This window comes from Carassius auratus, chromosome 7, assembly GCF_003368295.1.
Source record: "Carassius auratus strain Wakin chromosome 7, ASM336829v1, whole genome shotgun sequence".
NCBI classification, from domain to species: domain Eukaryota; kingdom Metazoa; phylum Chordata; class Actinopteri; order Cypriniformes; family Cyprinidae; genus Carassius; species Carassius auratus.
In genome coordinates, this window is record NC_039249.1 from 18,553,965 (window position 1) to 18,576,404 (window position 22,440).

At 36.2% G+C, this 22,440-nt stretch overlaps 1 protein-coding gene across 1 annotated transcript; it reads right to left on the reverse strand.

The window, feature by feature from the left end:
- Positions 1-7,616: 7,616 nt before the first annotated feature.
- Positions 7,617-19,946, reverse strand: arl8 (ADP-ribosylation factor-like 8). The gene is made up of 6 exons (XM_026267841.1): positions 19,479-19,946; positions 16,573-16,633; positions 15,208-15,355; positions 13,732-13,815; positions 13,469-13,620; positions 7,617-9,588 (listed from the first exon to the last, which is right to left on the reverse strand). The coding sequence occupies exons 1-6, from the start codon at positions 19,522-19,524 to the stop codon at positions 9,540-9,542; spliced, it is 540 nt and encodes a 179-aa protein (XP_026123626.1). The 5' UTR covers positions 19,525-19,946; the 3' UTR covers positions 7,617-9,539.
- Between the last annotated feature and the right edge of the window lie 2,494 nt (positions 19,947-22,440).

The following is a 22,440-nucleotide window of genomic DNA, read 5'->3' on the forward strand; positions in this document are numbered from 1 at the left end:
AAAGAACAGCTTGTATCTATGTCTGATTTAAACCTTTTCAAAAACACTTTAAATGGGAAAAATCTGAGATTTCTCTAACCTTGTTAATTATTATGTATTCCGAAGACAGAGTCCATACTTTTTCCAGTCAATATGATCAATCACATTCCTCCAATAAGACACCACATATGGAGTTGTTACAAGCTCCTTTTGAAAAAGTGATCTAATCTTAGTTATGTGATGAAGGATGTGACAAAAAGCATAGTTTTCCTACTGGGATTTCAAATGGGTCTAAAGAAATAGATAAAGTGCTGGATGATCTAACAGAGTCCCTTAAAAGCATAACAGCTCCTTTAGGAATAGCGTCCATGACAATGGAGAATTCTTTAGGAGTTACTGGAAAATTACATTTATATAATAGTAACTTAAAATAAGACCCTCTGAGTTAAATAACTGGGAAACAATGAAAATGTTTTTCTCAAAACTGTTATTAAAAAACAAAGATTTTCTCTTATATAAAATGTCTTGATTATTCTATATGAAATAATGGTGAGGGGAGAAATTCATTAAAAATGAATGACCAAGCAAGTAATGCCTGTTTATTAAATTTAGGGATTCTAGCAATATTATAATTACAGATCGATAGGAAAGGGAGACTAATTTGGAAAAGTAGTAATTGGAGATAAAATTCCAGATTGAGTTTGGATTACACAAAAACTTTCTAATCAAATTAATTTTGAAAGTGTTGTTCAAAGAATAAAAATCAAGGAAATTCAACCCAGTATACTCATATGTGTTCATTAATACAGACTACTTAACATAATGGACTTTGTTTTTTCCAAACAAAATGAAACATGACAGATGTTGTTGTGCACATATAGAGAGAGTGCAGAGTTTGTAAGCCTTAGCAAGCAGTATTCTGCCTCTCAAGGTCAAGTCTCAAGGTCTGCAACCACTGAATCTTCTTTGAGCTTTAATTATAACCGGGTCAAAAAATGATTGATTAGTTCATCTATCAAGTCATCGGGTTTTTCCAGTTGTTCATTCATCACGTGACAGACTCATAAGCTTTAACCTATGCATTCTGAGCCTGAAATATACTTAATAATAATAATAATAATAATAACCAACTCTTTATTACCTTTAACATTCAGTGTATGAAAAATAACCATCATGACAGAAATTCACACATTTATAAACTGTAAGAAGTAAAAAGCTACAATTTGAGGCCAGAAAAGCAGTAACTGTAAGAGTAAATAATATTTATAATAATGATGATAATAATAATAACTATGCACCCGGTTGTAAGGAAACTTGTAAATTAATTGCTCTATCCAATGCTGTCACGTCACGTTGCAAAAGAATGAACGATAGGTTAAAGCCTTTTATAGAGTCCTTTTTTAATTATTATTATTAGACAATACAAACATTAAAATATTAAGGAAGTAACACATAACATTTTATTATATTTGATTAAATGAACTAAATGACTCGAAAAAAGATTTGTTCATTTTGCTGAATGAGACTCAAAGGTCAGGGTCGGTAAAATGATCCGAACTTCCCATAGCATCCAGGTGCGGGTTAACAGGTTAAAATATTTTGCTTTTTTTTTTGTCCGATCAGTACGAACCAAAGCTTTGTGTGTGTGTTTAAGAGAATAACAAAACAGTTGTCTATCCACTTCCTAGTTCATAAAATAACATAAAATACAGCCCATTAATAATGTCTACTAACACTGTGCAAAGCCCTCTCTTGTGGACACTACTGGTTTTGTAGCTCTTGCTTTTCCACTTTTCCTTTACAACACATTGTGTTCACCTCAGCCTCACAAAAGCTGTCACTGATCGTCCACTCCTGGGAGTTTCATTCTCCTTTTGAATAGAATAAATGGAATTTTATAGTCTGTATGTTACCTGTCAGAGTTAAACTATTAGCCTGCCATGGCTGCTCCTTAGGTCATCCACCCATTTCATCACTCTCCTTCTCCATCAGCCCACAGCCTTCTGCAGCACAGAGCATCTCCAACGCTGACAAGCCCACCGCTCTTCAGTCCTGCTTCTAGAAAACAATAGTCATCACACTCTTTATTTCAGGCATCCTCAGATCCCCTTTATTTGTTTCTCTTGTGGTGGTGTAATCTTAATAATTGTCTTTTACTGGCAGGTCTGTCTAGTCATTATGTCTAAAACTATTTGTTCACTGCTTAGTGATCCAAATAAATTGGTTGGGAAAGCATCCATATCAAGTAACTCATAGTCCAATACCTCATTTAGGTCTTTCAGTATCTGAAAGGATGCCTTTTAAATGAGTACAGTTCAGCTTTTAGGTCCAAAGCATGGTATTTCCTCCAAGAAAGAAATAATCCAAGAGTTAGTGAAGTCTGACTCATGCATCATTCCTCTTGTGCTTGAGCTAAAGCACCACATGTTCTCCATCAAAATACTAAAGATAATCAACTCAGCAAGGTCATTGCTTTTCCAATTTCAAATTGCTCCTTGAAGTGCTCGATTAGCTCTCTGACAAAATACATAGGTTTGAAATATGGAACATATTATTTATAAGGGAAATTTTTCAAATGGTCTGTGAAATGTTTTAAAGGCCACAGTAAAATTAATGGAGGACAGAATGGTACAGAGAGGAAAATGAAGAGTAAAAACTGGTTCAAAGTACTATACATGCTTAATGACAACAGTTGTTTCAATAAAACAAATTAAACTTATTAAACCAAATGTTCTCTGTAAATGTTATAAAGACTCCAGAGATTTTTTTAAAACAACTGTTGTGTAAAATGAAACCTGGAACCACAAGAACAGCTTTTGAATGAACAACTAGTCACAAAGTTTACTTTCTAAAAATGCTCACACTATTTGTTTTGCACACACTTTTTTAAAAAGTGCATTTCCAGAGATTAATATTACAAAATAAAAAGAAATGTATATTACTTGCCATCTTTTTAATTATTTGATTGTATTATTATATATATTACATATTATATTAATTATTTGAAAGAAAATAAAAATGAACCAGATTCATGGTAAATTATTGAAGTGCTTTGTCAGCTGTTACTTAAAGGATCTTATGAAAACTAGCATTAATGATTGCTAAGAACATTTTCTGTAAAAAAAAAAAAGACAAATCTACATACAGCTCATTTTTCGTAATTTGTCAACTACACAGCAGGAGGAATATAGCTTTCAGAAAGACTTTGAGCAGAACCAGTTTTATTCTCTCTGTCAGCAGAGCTGACCCTTATACTCACACAGATGTGTGTCACTGTGCACAAGTCATCTAAATATAACTCTGCTTTGATCAAATTATCCAGGCTGCAGTGTTTGTAGCACAGAGAGGTGGAAACCATATGCATCTCAATAAACCACCAGGAATTTCAAAGAAACCAAAATGTTTTGTAAATGAGCATGAATTTCATTTCCTTGAACAGGAATGAGCATCACACTCGGCTGGACACTATCAGCTAGCTACCACTCGTTTACTCACCATAATGACAAATATTTAATCTGAGCAACTTCATAGATTCAAGAGCTGCATTGGGTTTAAATATGACAAAAGGCCCAGAAACAAAGATCAAAAGAAGAAATACACTTATAGTATTGAAATACAGAATATTTATGCCAAATCAACTTGTCTGTGGATGTTTCTGGATGTTGTAAATATAGAGTAAAATAGATGCGTAATGATTTAAATAACTGCTTGATTGCATCCTTCCTCCCTCTTTGATAATTTCTCTTTCTTTAGACTAGACATGTCCTGCTGACCTTTTATCATCTTTTCTCACCCAGACAAGTTTAAACAAGGCTGCACACACGCTGTCAGGATTAATCGCGTGTGTTTTAAGATGTGTTTACACTACAGGTTTCATGGTAAGACATACAGTAACATATTAATCTTTTATCATGTGTTGCCTGAAGCGGGGCTGACCGCTGAAGTCTGCTAGTTTTTTTTTTTTTTTGATAATAATTAAGGAAAAAATGCAAAAAGGAAGTGTATGACACCAGGTATAGTACATAAATGGCAGGCTCAAAATAAAAGCTGAAGTTAGATGAAAGAATTAGCCGTCTGTTTGAAGAACACATCAGTCATATGACTTCAAAGAATGAAAATTAAACAACAAGCACATCGAAATTCTCTTTATTTGGATGACCTTTCCACACATTTTCAAAATGATCAAAAATGTTAAGACATTAAACATAATTGGGTTTAACAATAGACCTTTTTCTACCAATTGTGCACAAAATGCAGGATCTGTAGAAATATGTTTCTTTGTACAAAGGTGAGGAATTGCAGTCATAAATAAAGTGGAAGGAAAGCATCACAGAATGCTCACAGACCAGGTTCCTGTAACTAAAACAGAGAAGACAGACTTGACAGGCCCCAGTGATGAATTAGTGATAGGGGAACAGATCACAATGACTTTGGCTCTAATTGCTTTAGCCGGAATTAAATTTTCTTCAGGAAATTAAATTGAGCCTTAGATCACCTTAAAGTAATAATCTAAAAGGGATTCATTAATGTGACTAAAATTATGCAAATGAAGAAAGTCACAGAAGAGCATTGACAGAAATCAGGGGAAAATATTCTGTCAGTTCAGTCAATAACTGTATGCCGCATGCACTGCCTACGGTTTCATCTAGGTACTTTGGGACAAAATATTCCCATCCTATTAACAGAGGCAATAAAAAGATATTTCTGGCACTAGAACAGACTAGACCCATATTGGCATACGCCAATTCTCCTTCCTGCTGTTCAAATGAAAGGGTGCACTTTGTTTTTGATCCAGTCGTTTCATCTTCAGATTCCCCTGTCCTTCACCTCCATTCCTTTATGTCTCTGACTCACTTTCTCTTTGTTGGCAGAAATATTCTGTTTACTACAGAGTTGCACCTAGGCCACAGAACAGTCTGCAGCCTTTTAACAGTGGGGTAACCATGGATACTCGTTATTATGACCCCTACTGACCATGACAGAGGACCCCGAAGTAAGTGATTTCTTAATTTTAGCAAAAAGTACAGGATTTGCCCTCACAAATGAACAGATGTATGAATAAGCTGGACTTCGGGGGACTCAGGTCAAACGTGTTGAAGGTGAAGTTTCTTTTTCTTCCATTCCACTTTACATTCATGACATATTAATCATTGATAAGACTTTCCACAGGAGCTCAATTTTGAGTAGGTGTGCAGGTCTCCAGAGAACAAAGCATCAGTATGACAAATAGATTTCCACTTGATCCTAATACAATGTAAGCCATTATATCAGAAGGCAAAGGGTGCTTTATCTTGACTATATAAATCAATCTGGAACAGTAATAATTACACATACCTTGAGGAAATCACTGTACCTTATATCGGAGTAATTCTGAAATACTTGATAGATCATTCATTACACGAAGTGACAGGCCATGATTGCCTTGATAGATTGATTAATAACATTCATCCTCAGCTTCAGCGTTTTGCCAGAGTGCAAGCGTGAAATACAAAGAGAAGCACGCAAGGCTGATGAAAGACAAAATGGGTGTCAGAAAATTGAATCTCACCTTTGCGTTCAATGACTAATAAATTGTATGACTGCGTAAGTGCTGCACTGGCACGAGACAATATCACACCCTAGTGGATACAACGCGCAATTGCAATTTCTGTAATTTTAATAAAAAATAAACTACAGGTGCATCACAATAAATTAGAATGTCGTGGAAAATTTCATTTATTTCATTAATTTAACTCAAATTGTGTAAATCGGGTATTAAATAAATTCAATGCACACAGAATGAAGTAGTTTAATTGTGATGATTTTGGCTTACATTTAACAAAAACCCACCAATTCACAATCTCAACAAATTAGAATATGGTGACATGCCAATCAGCTAATCAACTCACAACACCTTAGCCTTCAAAATAGTCTCTCAGTTTGGTTCACTAGGCTACGCAATCATGGGGAAGTCTGCGATCTGACAGTTGTCCAGAAGATAATCATTGACTGCCTTCACAAGGAGGGTAAGCCACAAACATTCATTGACAAAGAAGCTGGCGGTTCACAGAGTGCTGTATCCAAGCATATTAACAGAAAGTTGAGTGGAAGGAAAAAGTGTGGAAGAAAAAGATGCACAACCAACTGAGAGAACTGCAGCCTTAAGCAAAATCGATTCAAGAAATTGAATGAACTTCACAAGGAATGGACTGAGGCTGGGGTCAAGGCATCCAGACACATGGTTACACTTTATTTTGATAATCCACTTTAGACGTACTACTAACTAGAAGTAACTTTGCAATTATAAATGTCATTTAATGCTCATTAATTTGCAGCTACATGTCTAGTAACTCTCAGAGTAAACTGTTAGGTTTTATAATAAGTTGGCATGTACTTTCAAAGTCTCTCTAGTGAGTATGTTTTGGACCCATCAATATCAATTGTTGGAAGATAGGCAGAAAGTCTGCTAATACTCCAATAACTGCTAGTTGACATGTAGTTGCAAAGTTACTAAACAGGATATCTAAAGTTGACTATCAAATTAAGTGTTACAATATATATATATAAATATAAATATATATATATATATATATATATATATATATATATATATATATATATATATATAAAATGTGTGTGTGTGTGTGTGTGTGTGTTATGCATAGCTCAAATGTAATTCACAACTGAGAAAGTCCTGTTCTTCAGTGTTCTGAAAACATTTGAGTGTTTACACTGAGTGTGTCTTGCTTGTTTTTCAGTGATTGTTCTGCAGCAAGAAGGCAGATGAGACGGTCACAGGCGCATGATCAACTCAAGTGTGAAAATATCTGCCTTAACTCTTCTGTATCAGCCATGTTACAAGGATGCGCTGTTTTCTTTCAAATCAAAGCATAAATATACGGATGGACTATTCTGACGATGCTTTAAACATTTTTCTGGAGCTTGACAGTGTAACTTACTTGGCAGTCTATGGGACAGTCTCAAGCCTCTCGGTTTTCATCCAAAATATCTTTTCAGTTGTGTTCCTAAGATGAATGAAGCTTTTACGGGTTTTGAACAACATGGGGGTATATGATTAATGACAAAATTTTCATTTTGGGGTGGAGTATCACTTTAACCAATGAACTTTGGGGCGATTATATTGAGATTTATGGCCACAGATCAATTTGACATGTTTTACATGAAACTGCAAGTCAATAAATGGTTCTGGGCACTGAATTAAAAACAAAAATAGCTGCTGGATTGGAGTCCAATCTGTCATGTTCCTATCTCAGACCAATATTCCTGTTTATGGTCTTAAAAATAAAATGCAAACAGCCCCCAAAATAACCCACAATATTTTTGTTTTGTGTTTTTGATTCAACATATGGACAGTTTACATCGGAATCAATTCCTTTCACAGCTGAAAGCATTTCCTGTCATCAGCTACAAAGCCAATTTAAAATATAGAAATAGATTCAAACAAAGTGCAAGCATGGACAATTTCCAGATGGATACACAAGACTAAACCAAAGCTGTGGAGTCTGTATTTTTGAATTCAATTCAATTCAATTCAATTGGCTTTATATAAAACTCACAAAATGCACAAAAAGAGCTTACCTTCTCTTGTATAAAAAACTGAAACCAGCATTTTGACCAAATAATGCAAGAATAACACAATTCAGATTTCAAAATAAAAGCTTTTATTATAAAACTATAAGAATTAGCAAAGTTGCAACAGATTCACCTGCTCATTTAGAAATGGCACATCTGAGAACCAAATGGTTTGACCATCAACTTTAGCAATGAAACTGAATCTTACACTCTTCTGAGCCATTGGCAGAAACACATCAGTCCCATTCTGACGGGTAAGCCACATATCCACTTTTAAATAGTTTTTGTCCAAAGGACCTCTGTTCAACATGGTATGATCTAATATAAACTCATATCAGGTTTGTAAAGATGCATGACACACACTGATACACACTGCTTTAGACGGTGATTGTGGAAAGAAAGATCTAACATAAATCTCACCAATGACATTTTATGTTAATGGTCACAGCAGTCAAATTCATTTAAGTCTCCATGTGACATTTTAATGACCATTAAAAATCACATCCACAACAGTCAGGTAATGACCTCAAGAGTCACCATGAAAAATCTTTACTAAACAGAAAGAGACAGGTCCATAGGGTTGATTTGCCTGGATCATCAGCCAATTACAATTATGCAAACAGATTTCCATGTTGGGAACAAAATACATCTGTTCATTGAGAGCACCAATTTGTAGTCTCTGCATCCAAGAGTTTCCTCTTAACTGAGCACAGAGCATGGAAAAACAAAATTAGTAAGTGAAAACACAGGAGTTTCAGCTAGAACCAAAAAGCATGTTGGCAAAATCACCATGCAAACAAATAAGAACTAGTGCTCATGCAGCACACTTATTGTACCATATAACCTGAAATAAAAAAAAAGACAAAAAAAGAACATGTCCAGATATTAACAAATCTGAATGAACAGACAATCACTTAAATAGTAACAGACACCGCTATTTAATGGCTAGTTGAACAGTGAAGATCATCTGCAAAGAATATTTGCACCAAGTGGGTTGTGAAAAAAAAAACTTATACAAAAAAAAAACTAAAAATCATAATACTGAGCTACATATGAACATAATTTCCTCATAATAACTGAAGGACCTTTATGCTTTAACCACAATCCAGCAAGGAGAATGCCTCCATGGTTATTTAAAAACATGCAAGTTCACCAGCAGTGATGTTGGCCTCACAAACACACACACACACACTCAGACATTTCAGTAAATCCAGCCAACTGCTGCTTTCCGATGTGTGCCATTTCAAAATCAATTTGCTTGAAAAACAAGATGTCACTCTGCTTTATATTGCAGCGATAATCATACCTGGTGTCCTTCTTTAAACTGCATCTCACATAAATGAGGTTTCAAGCTGTAATGGCCACATCTGAAAGGGCAACAGCACCCTCTGCTGTAACTAATGATTGAGGTAATGTGCACTAAGTGATATGCTCAGGTGTTTTCATGATATGTAGTGAGTGGTGTTGTTGGGTATCAGTGGCACTTTAAACACTTGATACCCAAAAAGCTTAACCAAAAACAAACAATGGCAATAATTGACCCAAAGATTCATCATGTGAAAAAGTTACATTTTGACCCTTCAAATAATTTCTTCCCAGTACATTTAAAGAACATCATACACGATTAGCTTAATACACTTCTCTGGAGAACATCTGTTCCACTGGCAGAGTCCCTCCTCACAAACTCATACCAGCACTGTAGTGACTCTCTTACAGTTCAAATACTTGACACTTTGAAGATCTTCTGTTATACACCCAGTACAAAATCCAGTCGTTCCTGATATAGTATTGATCGACAAGACCGTCAAACCAGATTCATGTAACTGATAAATCCCAGCTGAGGTAGGTGTCCAGAGAGTTCAAATGTAGAGTGGCAATTCTGATAAAGAGATTAAAAATAAAATATAAGCAGCCAATGGGGTGAGCCTATGACTCCACCGGAGCAGGTGGGAATCACTGTCAATCAGTCCAACAAGTAGAATAAGAGGCTATCTGAGCCCGGCCCTCGAGGTCATCCACTCTAAACCTTGACAGAGCCTGAAAAGACACACAAAAATAATAATATAAAATAAAGGTAAAAAAAAAAATTAGGATGCCCCAACACTGGCCAGTGCGATAACATACTTGGTCAACAAATTCTATACCAATTCCTATAAAAAGATCAATTAAGTTTATAAAGCTACAACAGCATCATGGCATTATAATGTAAAGTATGAAAAAAATCTATTAAAAAAATAAAATCTATAGATTTTCAATAATTTCATTTAACAAGGTTATTAAATTATTAATGTTTTAAGCACCTTCTAAGTAGAACAAACAAAGCTACTTGGATGATCTCTTGCCAGAGTTCATTCTTTTCAGAAGTACTGTTTTCATAATGGCTGTTTTCATAAAACATTTTTAATTTAACTTTTTTGGATTATTATCACTGGTGTCAAAAGTCTTCACATTCATTACTCAAGTAGAAGTATAGATACTAGGGTTTAAAAAAACTTGAAGTTGAAGTATCAACTCAAGCTTTTTACTCAAGTAAAAGTGTAAAAGTACTGGTATGCCACATATATGCCCATTGAAAATGAACACACTTTAGTACAATGCAAATACATTAAAGAACTAGAGATATGTTGCCTAAACGTATTTTAATTGTGGAAAAAGTCAAACTTCAGAGGCATGTCATCAAAAACCTTTAATGCAATGTAAATGTACATCCAAGGTTAGCTGCAGGAATCTGCGAGGGCAATTGAGAAGAAAACTGGTGTACCCTGGGCAGGCTTAGTAACAATTACCCTTGTATGGTTGTCCATTTACAATGAACATTAGTGCTGTCAAAATGAATGCAAGTGATTAATCAATGTAAAGAACGGATTAATGTAAATCTGGCAACTTTTATTCTTTTGGTTGCTGTACGTCAGGGGTGTCCAACTCAGTTCCTAGAGGGCCACAGGCATGTAGAGATAAGATCCAACACTAAATACACCTGATCCAGCCAATCAGGTCCCTTTGACCTATTTGAAAACAACATGGTATGCGTGTTGGAGAAGGGTTGGACACCCTGCTGTACGTATAGTGGAAGCTCAAATGAAATGTCCAAAATCTGAGTGATAAAAAATACCCCATCACATTCGAAACTAACGTACCACCAACACTAAACATCAAAAACCTCTAGGCCCTCAGAGAGGTATTAAACTGTTGTAAAAATTATATTTAATTTTTTTTTTTTTTTTTGGAAATGACAAACTAAAATAATAATTTTTTATAAAAAGTCAATTTTCCATTTTTTCAGCAATTCATAATTACACAATCATCATCTAAAAAAAAAAAAAAAAAATACAATTTCTGTAGAAATAAACTCTTCAAATCTGCTTATTCAGTAAATGTTTCCACCTCTGTGATTGGTGGTCAGAGGGCCAAGCCATAGTAAATCAATGGGAGTGTAATTCTAAATGACAGAAAAACTGAAATGGGCAGGCCTTGTTATCACTAACTCTAAAACAACTTCCACCTTGGTGTGGGATCACTATCAAAAAAAATAATAATAATACGCTGATAAAACTAACCAGCTACTATTATTCACGTCATGATGGAAGCTGCAAATAACAAGTGAGAACATTTACTGGGCCAAAAATAATATTATTTAATATAAACACTGCTTGTTTGTAGGTGTCCCCGACTAAGGATTTTCATAGTTGAATCGGAATTTTCTAATCTTGCTGATAATCGACCGATAGTTGAATCATATGTTCATGGGCGGATAGAGTTGTTCCGATTCCGATACTAGTATCGGAAATATCTCCGATACCACAACAAATTCTGGCATCGGCATCGGCGAGTACATGAACCCATATACCGATCCGATACCATTTTCTTAAAAAAGACCTAGTTATGACCGCAAGCTTTGCCTAACCGCTGCACGGTTCTTCTTCGCTGCTCAAAATGCATTGAAAACACAGGAAGTTGTGCTGTGTTGCCACAAGCAACCCCTGTTTAGAGCAGCGAAGAAGAAATGAAAACGCGTTAGCAGCCCTTATCTATATATGACTGGATCACTCATCACATTCTAAACTGCCAAAAGACAGTGAAGCCGCTACTATATTATAGATCAGTGGTTAGCAGTATGTCTCTGTAGTACCGGTAGTTACAGACTCTCGAGTATATTCAGTACCGGCAACTGCGTTCAGTCGCTTCCGTGTAAGTCAAAACGCAGGGCTCCAGACAGTAGCCGAATATATACTAGTGTCTGTGAATATTAAACTGCAAAATACTATTTAAATATTACTCCCGCAAAATCTACATCTCTGTGGGTGACTGGCACAGATGCGCGAGAGCTCGCTGTTTTGTAGTCTCTGCTGTGTGTCATGAGGACACGAACGCATAAACCGTCACTTCATGAGAATTTACCGTTTCATTTGAGAATACTGTCATATCATAAACACAGACACTCAAAGATCTTCATGGCAGCCCATTAAAATAAATGTTTGGTTTACATGAGTAAATTGACAATATATAAAGCTACTGTTGTAGCCTACAGTAATAATAATACATCTCTATAATAATAATAATTATGCCTAGATGGTTTCTTGTTTTTTACTTGTTTTTTACTTGTTAGAGATTATCTGATTAATAGATCTTTTTTTATATTCCTAGACTTATTTGTTGCAGTTTTTTTATACAGTTATATTGTAAAACTTAAATACCTTTTTTAGTTTGCGGTGTTAGATTTTTGGCTGCATTTGAAGTTCTTTTTTGCATAAGAAAATAAATAATACTGTCAAATTCATGTTAGATAATAAAAATACTGTAATAAATACAGTAGTTCACCATGTATTTGTTCATGTTTTATTGAGGGATCTGTCTGAAGCACACCATAAAAAAATTCTAGCAATTTACACAGGGCTAGTAGTATATACAGCTGTATATACAGATATACACCCAGGTATCGGATCAGTACTCGGTATCGGCCGATACCCTGAGCCCAGGTATCGGAATCGGTATCGGGAAGAGAAAAAGGGTATCGGAACATCTCTATGGGCGGAGCAAAATACATTGAGTCAAGTCAGACATTCGAAAGTTTGGGATGGAGGTCCAAAACCATTAATCTGCTCTCCAAAAAAAAACATTCACTTCAAGAATGAGCAAGTGGTGCCAATGAGTTTGAAGTTCGGTGATAAAAACAAAAAACAGACTAAACAGATTGAGAAAGTGCAGTCTATTGTAGTCATAGCATGGAGGCCGGTGGTGCCGGTGGTGCCGCCGGTGCGCATGTAGAGAACAATGTGTTTATATATTAAAGACACGGTGTGGCGCAGCAGCACTGCGCTTCTCGTCCAGTATGTGACCGCATTAAGGCTGGAATTAGCAAGTTTCCCGATGAATGTGGCTAAAGTAAACAGTCTCTCTGAGAGCGGCTGGAAGAGAGGGGGGGGGTCAGCAGAGCTCATTAACATTTAAAGGAAAACACTACAAAACGCCTTGCTCTGAAGAGAGTTGATTTTGACAGGGTAAAAACACTACCACTGAGAAATTTTAACCAAACTATGTAATATACTTTTCATTAAGACCCTAAGGAATCCTATCAACTTGTGGAAAACTGGCATCCGTTGACCCCTTTAATATAGTACTATGGAAAATAATTATTTATTAATCTATAATCTGCCCCAAAATCATAATTTGTGTGAAAAGCAATGAAGCTGTTGGTGTTTTACTGTCACTGTGTTCATTTCAGTGTTCATTTCAGCTGGAACGGGTAGCAAATGTAATGTGGAAGTACATTTTAGTGCTTTGTACAAATGTAGATTGCGCACATTTTTCCAATGAGTTCTAGGTTCATTGCACGTTTTGCAATCGTTAATCGATTACACAACGTACAGCAACTACAGGCTAGTAGAGTTAATCCCTGTGTCTGTACTGCTGGTCTTACCCTTCTCCAGTGAGCGCACAGCAGGACTGGATGTGCCAGGGATGATCCTTGATGGAGCTGAGGGTCAGGTATTTGGAAATCTCTGCTGCAGACATACAACCCTTCATATCCTGCTTATTTGCAAAGATCAACACTGCAGCTTTGCGCAGATCCTGAGAGAATGAAGACAAAACAACAACTGAACAACAGGCTCAAAATGTCCCCATTTTTTTTAGATGGGATTTATATCCATGCTCTGTTTGCTGTAAATGCTAAAGCATTACCTCGTGTGCTAGCATCTTGTAGAGCTCTTCTTTAGAAATGGCTAGTCTTTCTCTGTCAGTACTGTCCACTACCAGTATGATGAACTACGAGAGAAAGTACACATATGAAGCTTTATTATCAGATGTCAGGCAGCATACTATTGCACATTCAGGAGTGATTTCTAAGTTTAGCAAGGTCACAGAGTTGTTTGTTGCTCAGTGGATATGTCCTTGGCAGATGCCACATGCATCTATGGTCTCAAGAGCTCCTGAATGGAGCTTGACAGCAGGGGTATACCACAAATCTCATACGCACACTTTCTGAATGAAAGGCAGGGGTCACGTCGTTCAAACCTCTTTGTATAACCGTGAACTTTGAACTCTGAATCAGACACCATCTGCTAAGGTCTGGCGGAGTTACTGCTGTGCACAACTGTTGCTCAAACTATTGTTCACAGCAGACTGAACACACAGCTGTTACTCAGAAACCACCTCAACTTACTTCCTTTAGAAATTCTATTATTAAAGTATGTGGTGTATGTTACTGCTACTAAAAATATCCATCGAAATGTCTGCAAGATATTCTAGACCATTTCTTTTTTTGATACTGAGAACAAGAAGTGGAAAAACAAAGAAATGTATTGTTTTGTTGATGTTAAGAAGGCAAAAAAGACTTAAAAAAAGGGGGGGGGGGGATCTAAGACTGTTTTCCTGTCCCAAACCTATGCTGAGTAACAAAAGAGCCATTTGGCATTCCTGAAGGCACAGAAGTGCTGATATCGATCAAGGCCTGTAGGCTAACCTGTATACATTGGTGGTCTTCTAAGTGTCACATCTTTTGCACAGTGGGTAAAGCTGTAATCTTGTCTCACATTTGGTTTTTAGTCACATAGTCAATGAAAGTATAAAAGAAGACTGTAACTGTTGCTCTGTCTCTTTCTCTTTGCTGGCACTCCCTCTTTTTCTCCCTCTCTCTTTCTCTCTCAGGTAATACTTTACATACAATTAACTATATGTTTTACCATCCTTCGTCTATTTCGTAACTAATTTAAGTGTAACCACAACAAAATATTGTTATTGAAATGTTAAACCATTTCAATTATTAATTATGTGCTAACTAGTCTTGATTCAATATTAATTAAATAAAAAGTGAAAGTCGTGACATTTGCCAAGTATGGTGACCCATACTCAGGAACTGGTGCTCTTCATTTAACCCATCCAAGTGCACACACACACACACACACTGCAGTGAGAAGTGAGCACACCATGAACACACACTGTGAACACACACCCGGAGCAGTGGGCAGTTATAGATCCAGCACTCAGGGAGCAACTGGGGGTTCAGTGCTTTGCTCAAAGGCACTTTTGCCATGTGTATTGAGGGTGGAAGAGAGCACTGTTGAATTGAGAAGTGTGTGAAGTTTTCAATTCTGTTAATACAATCATCTCTTCTCAGACAGGTTCATCCTCCAGCAGTGCAGTGTATAAGTGCATTACCTCAGTGTTGGAGTAGTATGTGTTCCAAGAGGAGCGAAGACTCTCCTGACCACCGATATCCCACATCAGAAAGTGGGTTTTCTTCACCACTATTTCCTCCACATTGCTGCCAATTGTAGGAGATGTGTGCACCACCTCATTCATTAAACTGCACACACACACACACAAAAAGTTCAGATGAAACAAACAAAACTGATGCGGTCTCTATTTAAAAGTAATTGCCACTGAAACCTCCTTTACCTAATCAGTACTGTGTCTCTATCTATTGTTTTATGTTGCTGTGTATATTAGTGGTCGACTGATATATCAGCCAATATTTGCCATTTTTCAAATATCAGCATTGGCCGATAAGTTTTTCTGTGTTTGAGGCGGGACTTTTATTTTGATGGCGCCGAGAACGGCAGTGCTCACACTCTCCCTCTTGTTTGCTGTCATTGTTAACAGTTATGTCTAAGAGGGATAGAAGTCTGTCTAATAATCAGATACAACGGTTAAACAAAGGAATTAATGCATACAAAAAGTATTATAACGATTGTTTTTATTATTAGTAATAGAAAGGCAAACATTATACTACTTTCTCGTTTACCATCAGCATTAAGCAAATACGCATCATTTAAACACATCTTTGAATGGGTAATGAACATTTATTTTCCCAAACCTTGCAAACTTAGTTGAATCCAGCTGTGAGACCTTGAAGTGTGTATTTTTATCCAGCATGATCATGTGTACTCTGTGTGACGGTCGTTCAGTTTGAATTGAAGTCTTTAATATCGTGATTTCAAATGTTGCTGTGCTATATCGACTTGCCCACTGTCATATTCATGTCATTTTCTCTGTGTGCTGTATATAAAAAAGGGGTTACCCTGGCTTTATTTGAAAAATATTATTCCCAGTGCACACAAACTTCCCAGAATACTGAATACAGAAAACTTGGTTACTGTTTTTACTTCTTTTTAATTATATTTTGATTAAATATTTATTTATTTGTGGAAAAATACTTTGTCATCTAAAGTATAAGTATGTTTATTTTACAAAATATTTTTATTCATTATCATATGGTTTCAAATTTCTTAAATATTAATTACAAATTATATCTGCTTTATATCGGCTATCGACACCTCATGCTTTCCAAGATATCGGCAATGGCTGTCAAACAATATTGGTCGACCACTAATGTATATATATTGCACATAACATTGCATAATCAATAAAAGGTAATGTTTAGGTTTATCATATGTTCAGGCAATTTTCTCATGTCCTAAATTCTATAGACTATTCTAATGTATGAAACAGACTCTTTATTAAACAAATAAATAAAAACAAGAGCAATAAATAGTCTAAATAAATAAAATATCCATTACTCACAACTGATAAAGTATAGTGGTTTTCCCAGCATTGTCCAGACCCACAATAATCACCTTGTGTTCTACAAAATAGAAATTAAAAAATACATATTTGATTCTGAGAAAGGTCAAACCAACAATATACAACCAAACAAGTGAAAAACAATCAATTCATCTCAGTAACCATAAGGAATGCCAATAAAAAAATAATAATAATGGAATCCATTTCTTATTTATTTACATGAAATACACAGACATTAATTAATTCAGAGCTAGTTTGTTTCTATTGACCTCCCAGTTCTATCAACTGGAAGATAATTTGTCGAACAAACTCATACAAATGCACAGCTCTGCCACACGGGATACACGCTTGCATAACAGAAGATGTGATTAGATAAACTAGTGATCCGTCCTTTATCAGAGCAATGTGAGGGAAATCTGACAGCCTGTGTGTATGTAAGAGACAAGAGTGAGCCGGGTTTGGATTTTTTTTCCACCATTGAACTCCGATGTGAACTACAGGAAGCAGGAATGGATAACTCATATCTCTGACAGCTCCACAAAGACACAAAATATTTCACACTTCACAGCTATTGCTTCCTCAATGACCGACCCCTATTTTACAAAAATGTCACAGGAAGCCAAAAACTGACAGTTTCTCAAGACAACAGTTAACGCCACCCAAAGCTCTTGGTGGAACTTTTCAAAACAAACACAAGGACAAATGTAACCTGACACTAACTAATACAAGACTACTGGAGCTAGCTACTGCTTTAAGCTTTAGCTAAAGGACAAAAGCTAAGAACATGATTTACGTAATGATTTACGGACCAATATGTGTTATAGCTATGGTCTTAAACTACACTGCAACTATTTAAATTACATAAATCGCAAGAATTTCCATTTTTGCGAATGACTGCATGAATGTTTGTGTTTTGGAGACTAACACTCAGTGTAATGAAGTGACTGCCCCTCTTCAGGACAGTAATCCAGGGAATTAGGAAAGAGAATAAGATTACAAATCCACCAGGCAGAATTCCTTTTAGGTCTAGAAAAGAAGGCCAAAGATCTACCCTACTTTCTCCTGGGAGCTCCTTTTGGACCTAGAGAAAGACTCGGCATCTAGCCAAGACGACTGGCCAGTAATAAATGCATCTAGCACACACAAGAAAACCATATTTCAACAACACTTAACATGTATAACTTTGAATTAATGCAAATAGTGTGGTGTCAGAAATGATTAAATGTGCATGCAATATCAACAATGTCCATTTAGTTGTTAAAGCAACATCTGTCTAACATTATAGCAATCTGGATTTGGTTAGGAATATTTGTCATGGGACGAAATGCAAAAAAGTGCAAAAAATTAAAGCAGGAAATACCATTATGTTGTTAGCACACGGTCAATGCTCATATTCAATGATAAAAATATGCATTTGGGTTAAAATGCAGTTATAAGAGTAACTTTTGGACACAATCTAGTTCACTTAAGTTAAAAACTCGACTTGATTTTGATTGCTTCCATTGTCCTCATTTGTAAGTCACTTTGGATAAAGGCATCTGCTAAAAGACTAAATGTAAATGTAAAGGCCTGGATCTCTCTGGGCAGGCTGAACTGACTGCTGAAACTGGAAAACAATGGGAGAGGAAAGCGTTTTCCTCACGCTGCTTTTGTTCGCCAGGTGGTCGTGGCGTCGGTTTCTCTATACAAAAGCATTTTCAATTCAAATCAGTTCCTTTTATTGTCACTGCACAAGCTGAAGCTGATATCTGACCCCTCTGTCCTCTGACCTACACCACGAGAGACACATCTGTCACAGCAGCAAAGACATACAAACATATGTCAGAGAACAAAACCTAGGAGAACAAATCAGATCTGATAAATCACACACAAACACATGAAGCACCTGACAGCTGGAGAATAGTTTTACCTCACGCCAGCTGTAGGCAGCAACATTCAATTTAAGGCAAGAGACTACAAGCAAAACCATTGTTTTTTCCCATACACTGGTCAATTTGAGATTTTGGGCTAATATGCTTCCATAACATGTCTTCTTTCAGACGAGAGAAAAGAAAATACACTATCAATATTTTATAGGTTTTTGCAGATGGATTTATACATGGTATATATTTTTCCTGATTTATAAAGTGATATTCAAAATGCCCTGAAATGTATATTTTATTAGCAAACACAAACAAATGTCTCAATGTACTGTGATTAAATATTTGACAGTGTGTGCGAGGTGGACTAGTAGTTACTTTTTTCAGGCAGGTTTTTTCACCTATGGTGCCTTGCCTTGAAATGTAACATAACAGTATTTTGGGCATCATATGAATGTGCCTACATTATATTACCATGTTTTCGACATGGTGCCAAAGTAATATACAATGTTTCTGGACAAGACACCATAGTCGTACTGTGAGACATAACATAAATACATTATAAAAGTACAATGTACCAGAAAACATTTTATTTATTTTTGTCATAATACAGCAGTAACACTGGTAGGGTCTGACCTTGGTTGCTACCTACAGTCTTCAGAAAGCACACTATCAATCCAACAAGTGGTCAATACTCAGTGTGCAGATCATTGTAAATGACCCATATGTTACCTTTACCACTAACATCTAACGTTAGATAAGATCTGTTATTTTGTTTCCAGGAGAAGGTAACGGAGTCGGACCGACTAACAAACAGTTACAATTACTAAGTGTAAAAACGGTCTGGTATAAATATCCGTGAAGTAAACGTGTCAGTGCGCGGTTGTGGTTTTCATGGGTTAAAATGAGCTCAACGCAGCGGATTTAAACGAGCTCACTAGCATGAACGTTAACGTTAGCTCGCTCAGTTCCGCTGGATATCAGCCCGAGCAGGCGGACAACAGTCAAAAACACCCAATACAACACAGCCAGAACACAATCTCTTACCTTGATTACAAAAGAAACTCCACAGTTTTGCGAAAATTAGACCCATTTCTCCTGGTGGATGAGAGACCGTGTCCGGTGAGGCTGAGTTTAGAGGAGAGGCCTAACGTAACTACAGCAGTTGTCCGTGAAGCCGTTATTTCTTCACAAACCCCATGCGGCTACGGTAACGTAAACTCACTCAGCAGCACTTGTGTGTGTGTGTGTGTGTGTGTGTGTCCAAGGTGTGTTCACACAGGTAAGCGGCTCAGAGCACGTCTTTTGTGTGGTCAGATCAAGTGTGCGGCGGATACATCTCTGTCCAAACACAAGCCTCTTCACTTCCCAGAGCGCGCTGACCTCATCCACAGTTTCCTCATGGACAAAACACGCACATCAGCTCCCTTTGTCTGGCTACACACGTGTAAGTGCTCGGCTGGAGCTCAAGGGAGCAAACTTGAGGCACACAGAGCTCACAGCGGCGCTCGTGTGTGTGTGCGCGCGCTGCTCCTGGATAAATAATAAGAGCTCACTCTCTCTTGTGTACACACACACCATCCCCCATCAGTGTCAGGTTACACGTGTGAGGATCATGACGTGACATATCCAGACCACAAGTGTCACATCCATATAATGATTTGAATTGAATGTACGGAATACCTGAAAACGATTAAAGCACACATAATAATTATAATTTCTGTTCAAATCGACATGGACATATCCTTAGCAGTCAGATAGATAGAAACGGTCAAAAACCACACACTGATAACAATATGGTTACTCATATTAGTCTTTCTTCAATGCTGCCTGAACAAGTTCCTTTCCGCCTGCAGCAGAGTTTATTTGCATTTTCCTCACGGTTTGAAATCTCTGAGATAAAAGTAAATGGAGCCTTTTGTGAGTACTGTGTCTACTGATAATGTAATAAGATACTAGATAAACGAAATAATCAAAACATCTAAAGGTTTGGCATATTATTGAACTCTGTCAGATAGCAGAATGTTTCAGATTAGCGACAGCAATCCGATAAACACTTTTCCTTTATCACATTCATCAGAAATCTGATATAGTATTTAATAAACAGATATAGTATTCTATATCAGTATTTTATATTTGTATAATGAACTGATATCTTATTTTACTAAATAGAAAAATATCCCAAACAGATTTTCACTGACAAACAAGCAAAAATGTCACAGTGAGACTTTTGACTGGTTAACAATTATTTAGTAAATCATTGATAATAAAGTTATGTTTATAAATTGGATTTCCAATGATGGCATATAAAAATCAATTCATTAAGAATTCTAACTTTGCATTTAATCCATTACAAAGGTGTTCCTTCCCTTACTCTCATTTAGCCAGTCACCAGGGTCACTGGCAATCTTTGAGATAAATTTGCGGAAACCTGCAGATTATTTTATATTTTCTTGGCAAAGAAAAGGACAGATGGTGTGCTGAAGATGTCCTGTACCATTTTGTCATATTCTTGAAGAAGAATGCGGACAAATATCACACTTAATGTGAGAATGCAGTGCTGAAATCACACATCTAGCACATCTTTATTTGTCCATATACAATAAACCCATATAGTATTTTACTAAATAGAAAAATATCCCAAATAGGAATGACTCTCACTACACTCCCATGGAACAAAGTTTGAGACAATCAAAATTGTAAAAGTGAGACTTAGTGGTTAACAATTTTCTATAATATTCACACAATGGCGTCAATTCAGTAAATCACTGATAAACTGCTATGTTTATAAATGGATTTCGATGTAGTTAATAGACACTTTATTGATTGTCAGAAGGTTGCTCTCAGATGAACATATAGAACATATGAAGCCTTCTAGTGCACTGGTGAGGCTTTTATAAAGGTCAAGGCAGCTGCATGCTTTAGTGTGTATTTTCAGGTAATTTGCAGGGCTCTGTGAGCTGCAGAAATACACGAGTCAGAGCTCTGACAATGATTTGTTCCACATTTATCCTCTGCCAAGTTGCAATGCATCTCAAAAAATGTCAAAACAAATGCATAATACTTACACATGATTAGTAATTACCCCGTTTCCAGAATTCACTCAAAAAAATGTAATTTAGTGATTGTGTACATGTTTTATAAGTATCTTAAATATTGTACACAGGGAGAATCAAATGCTTTTAGAGGTTATGAATAATATAAAAGATGTTAAAAAAATTAGCTCAAACGCTTGTTTTTTATTTCCATTTTATTTCTTGATTTTTGTTATTGTTTTGATTTTGATTAAAATAAATAAATAAACAGTTGTAAGCACTATAATTAATAATACTATTGTTAATAATGGAGTGTGTTTAATAGAGTTGATAGGTAAATCATGACATGATAGTAGAATTACATTTTTTCTTATTTTCACCCGAGTTTAGTGGTAGTTTTTAAAACAACACACGAGGTATTAATACACAATGCAACTGATCAGTTTGGACAATATCAACAACTTTGGACTTTCACCAGTGTCTTTTTCATAATTCATCGACCCATGACATATTTTTATACAGCCACGAGATGGCAGTGATGAGAAAGATATGAAAGAGATACAACTAAATTAATCTTCCAGACCGCTTCAAGAACACATGAACCCTTTTCTTTTAAGTGGTTATTTAAAAAAAAAACTTTCCAATTGCTACAGTCGTGTCAGCTATCCTATAGCCTTGCCTATACTCCAATGAAAGGCTGTTTAAACCAAGTGACCCTGTTCAAGGATAAAGATGATAAGGATCAACTTTTTGAACTTTTTATTACATTAAATTATTACATTAGACTTATGGCTGCTAATCCAATAAGACATTTAGAGCTGAATGGTTCAATCTCTGCAGAGCATGGCAACGCTCACCCATAGCCTACTGTATATACAGTGCCTTGCGAAAGGGTTTTCATTAAGGCTATCTCTTTTTTTTGTGTGTGCATTGAGCTTTTATTCTGACTGCTCTGACAAGTCTTTCAGTTCCTG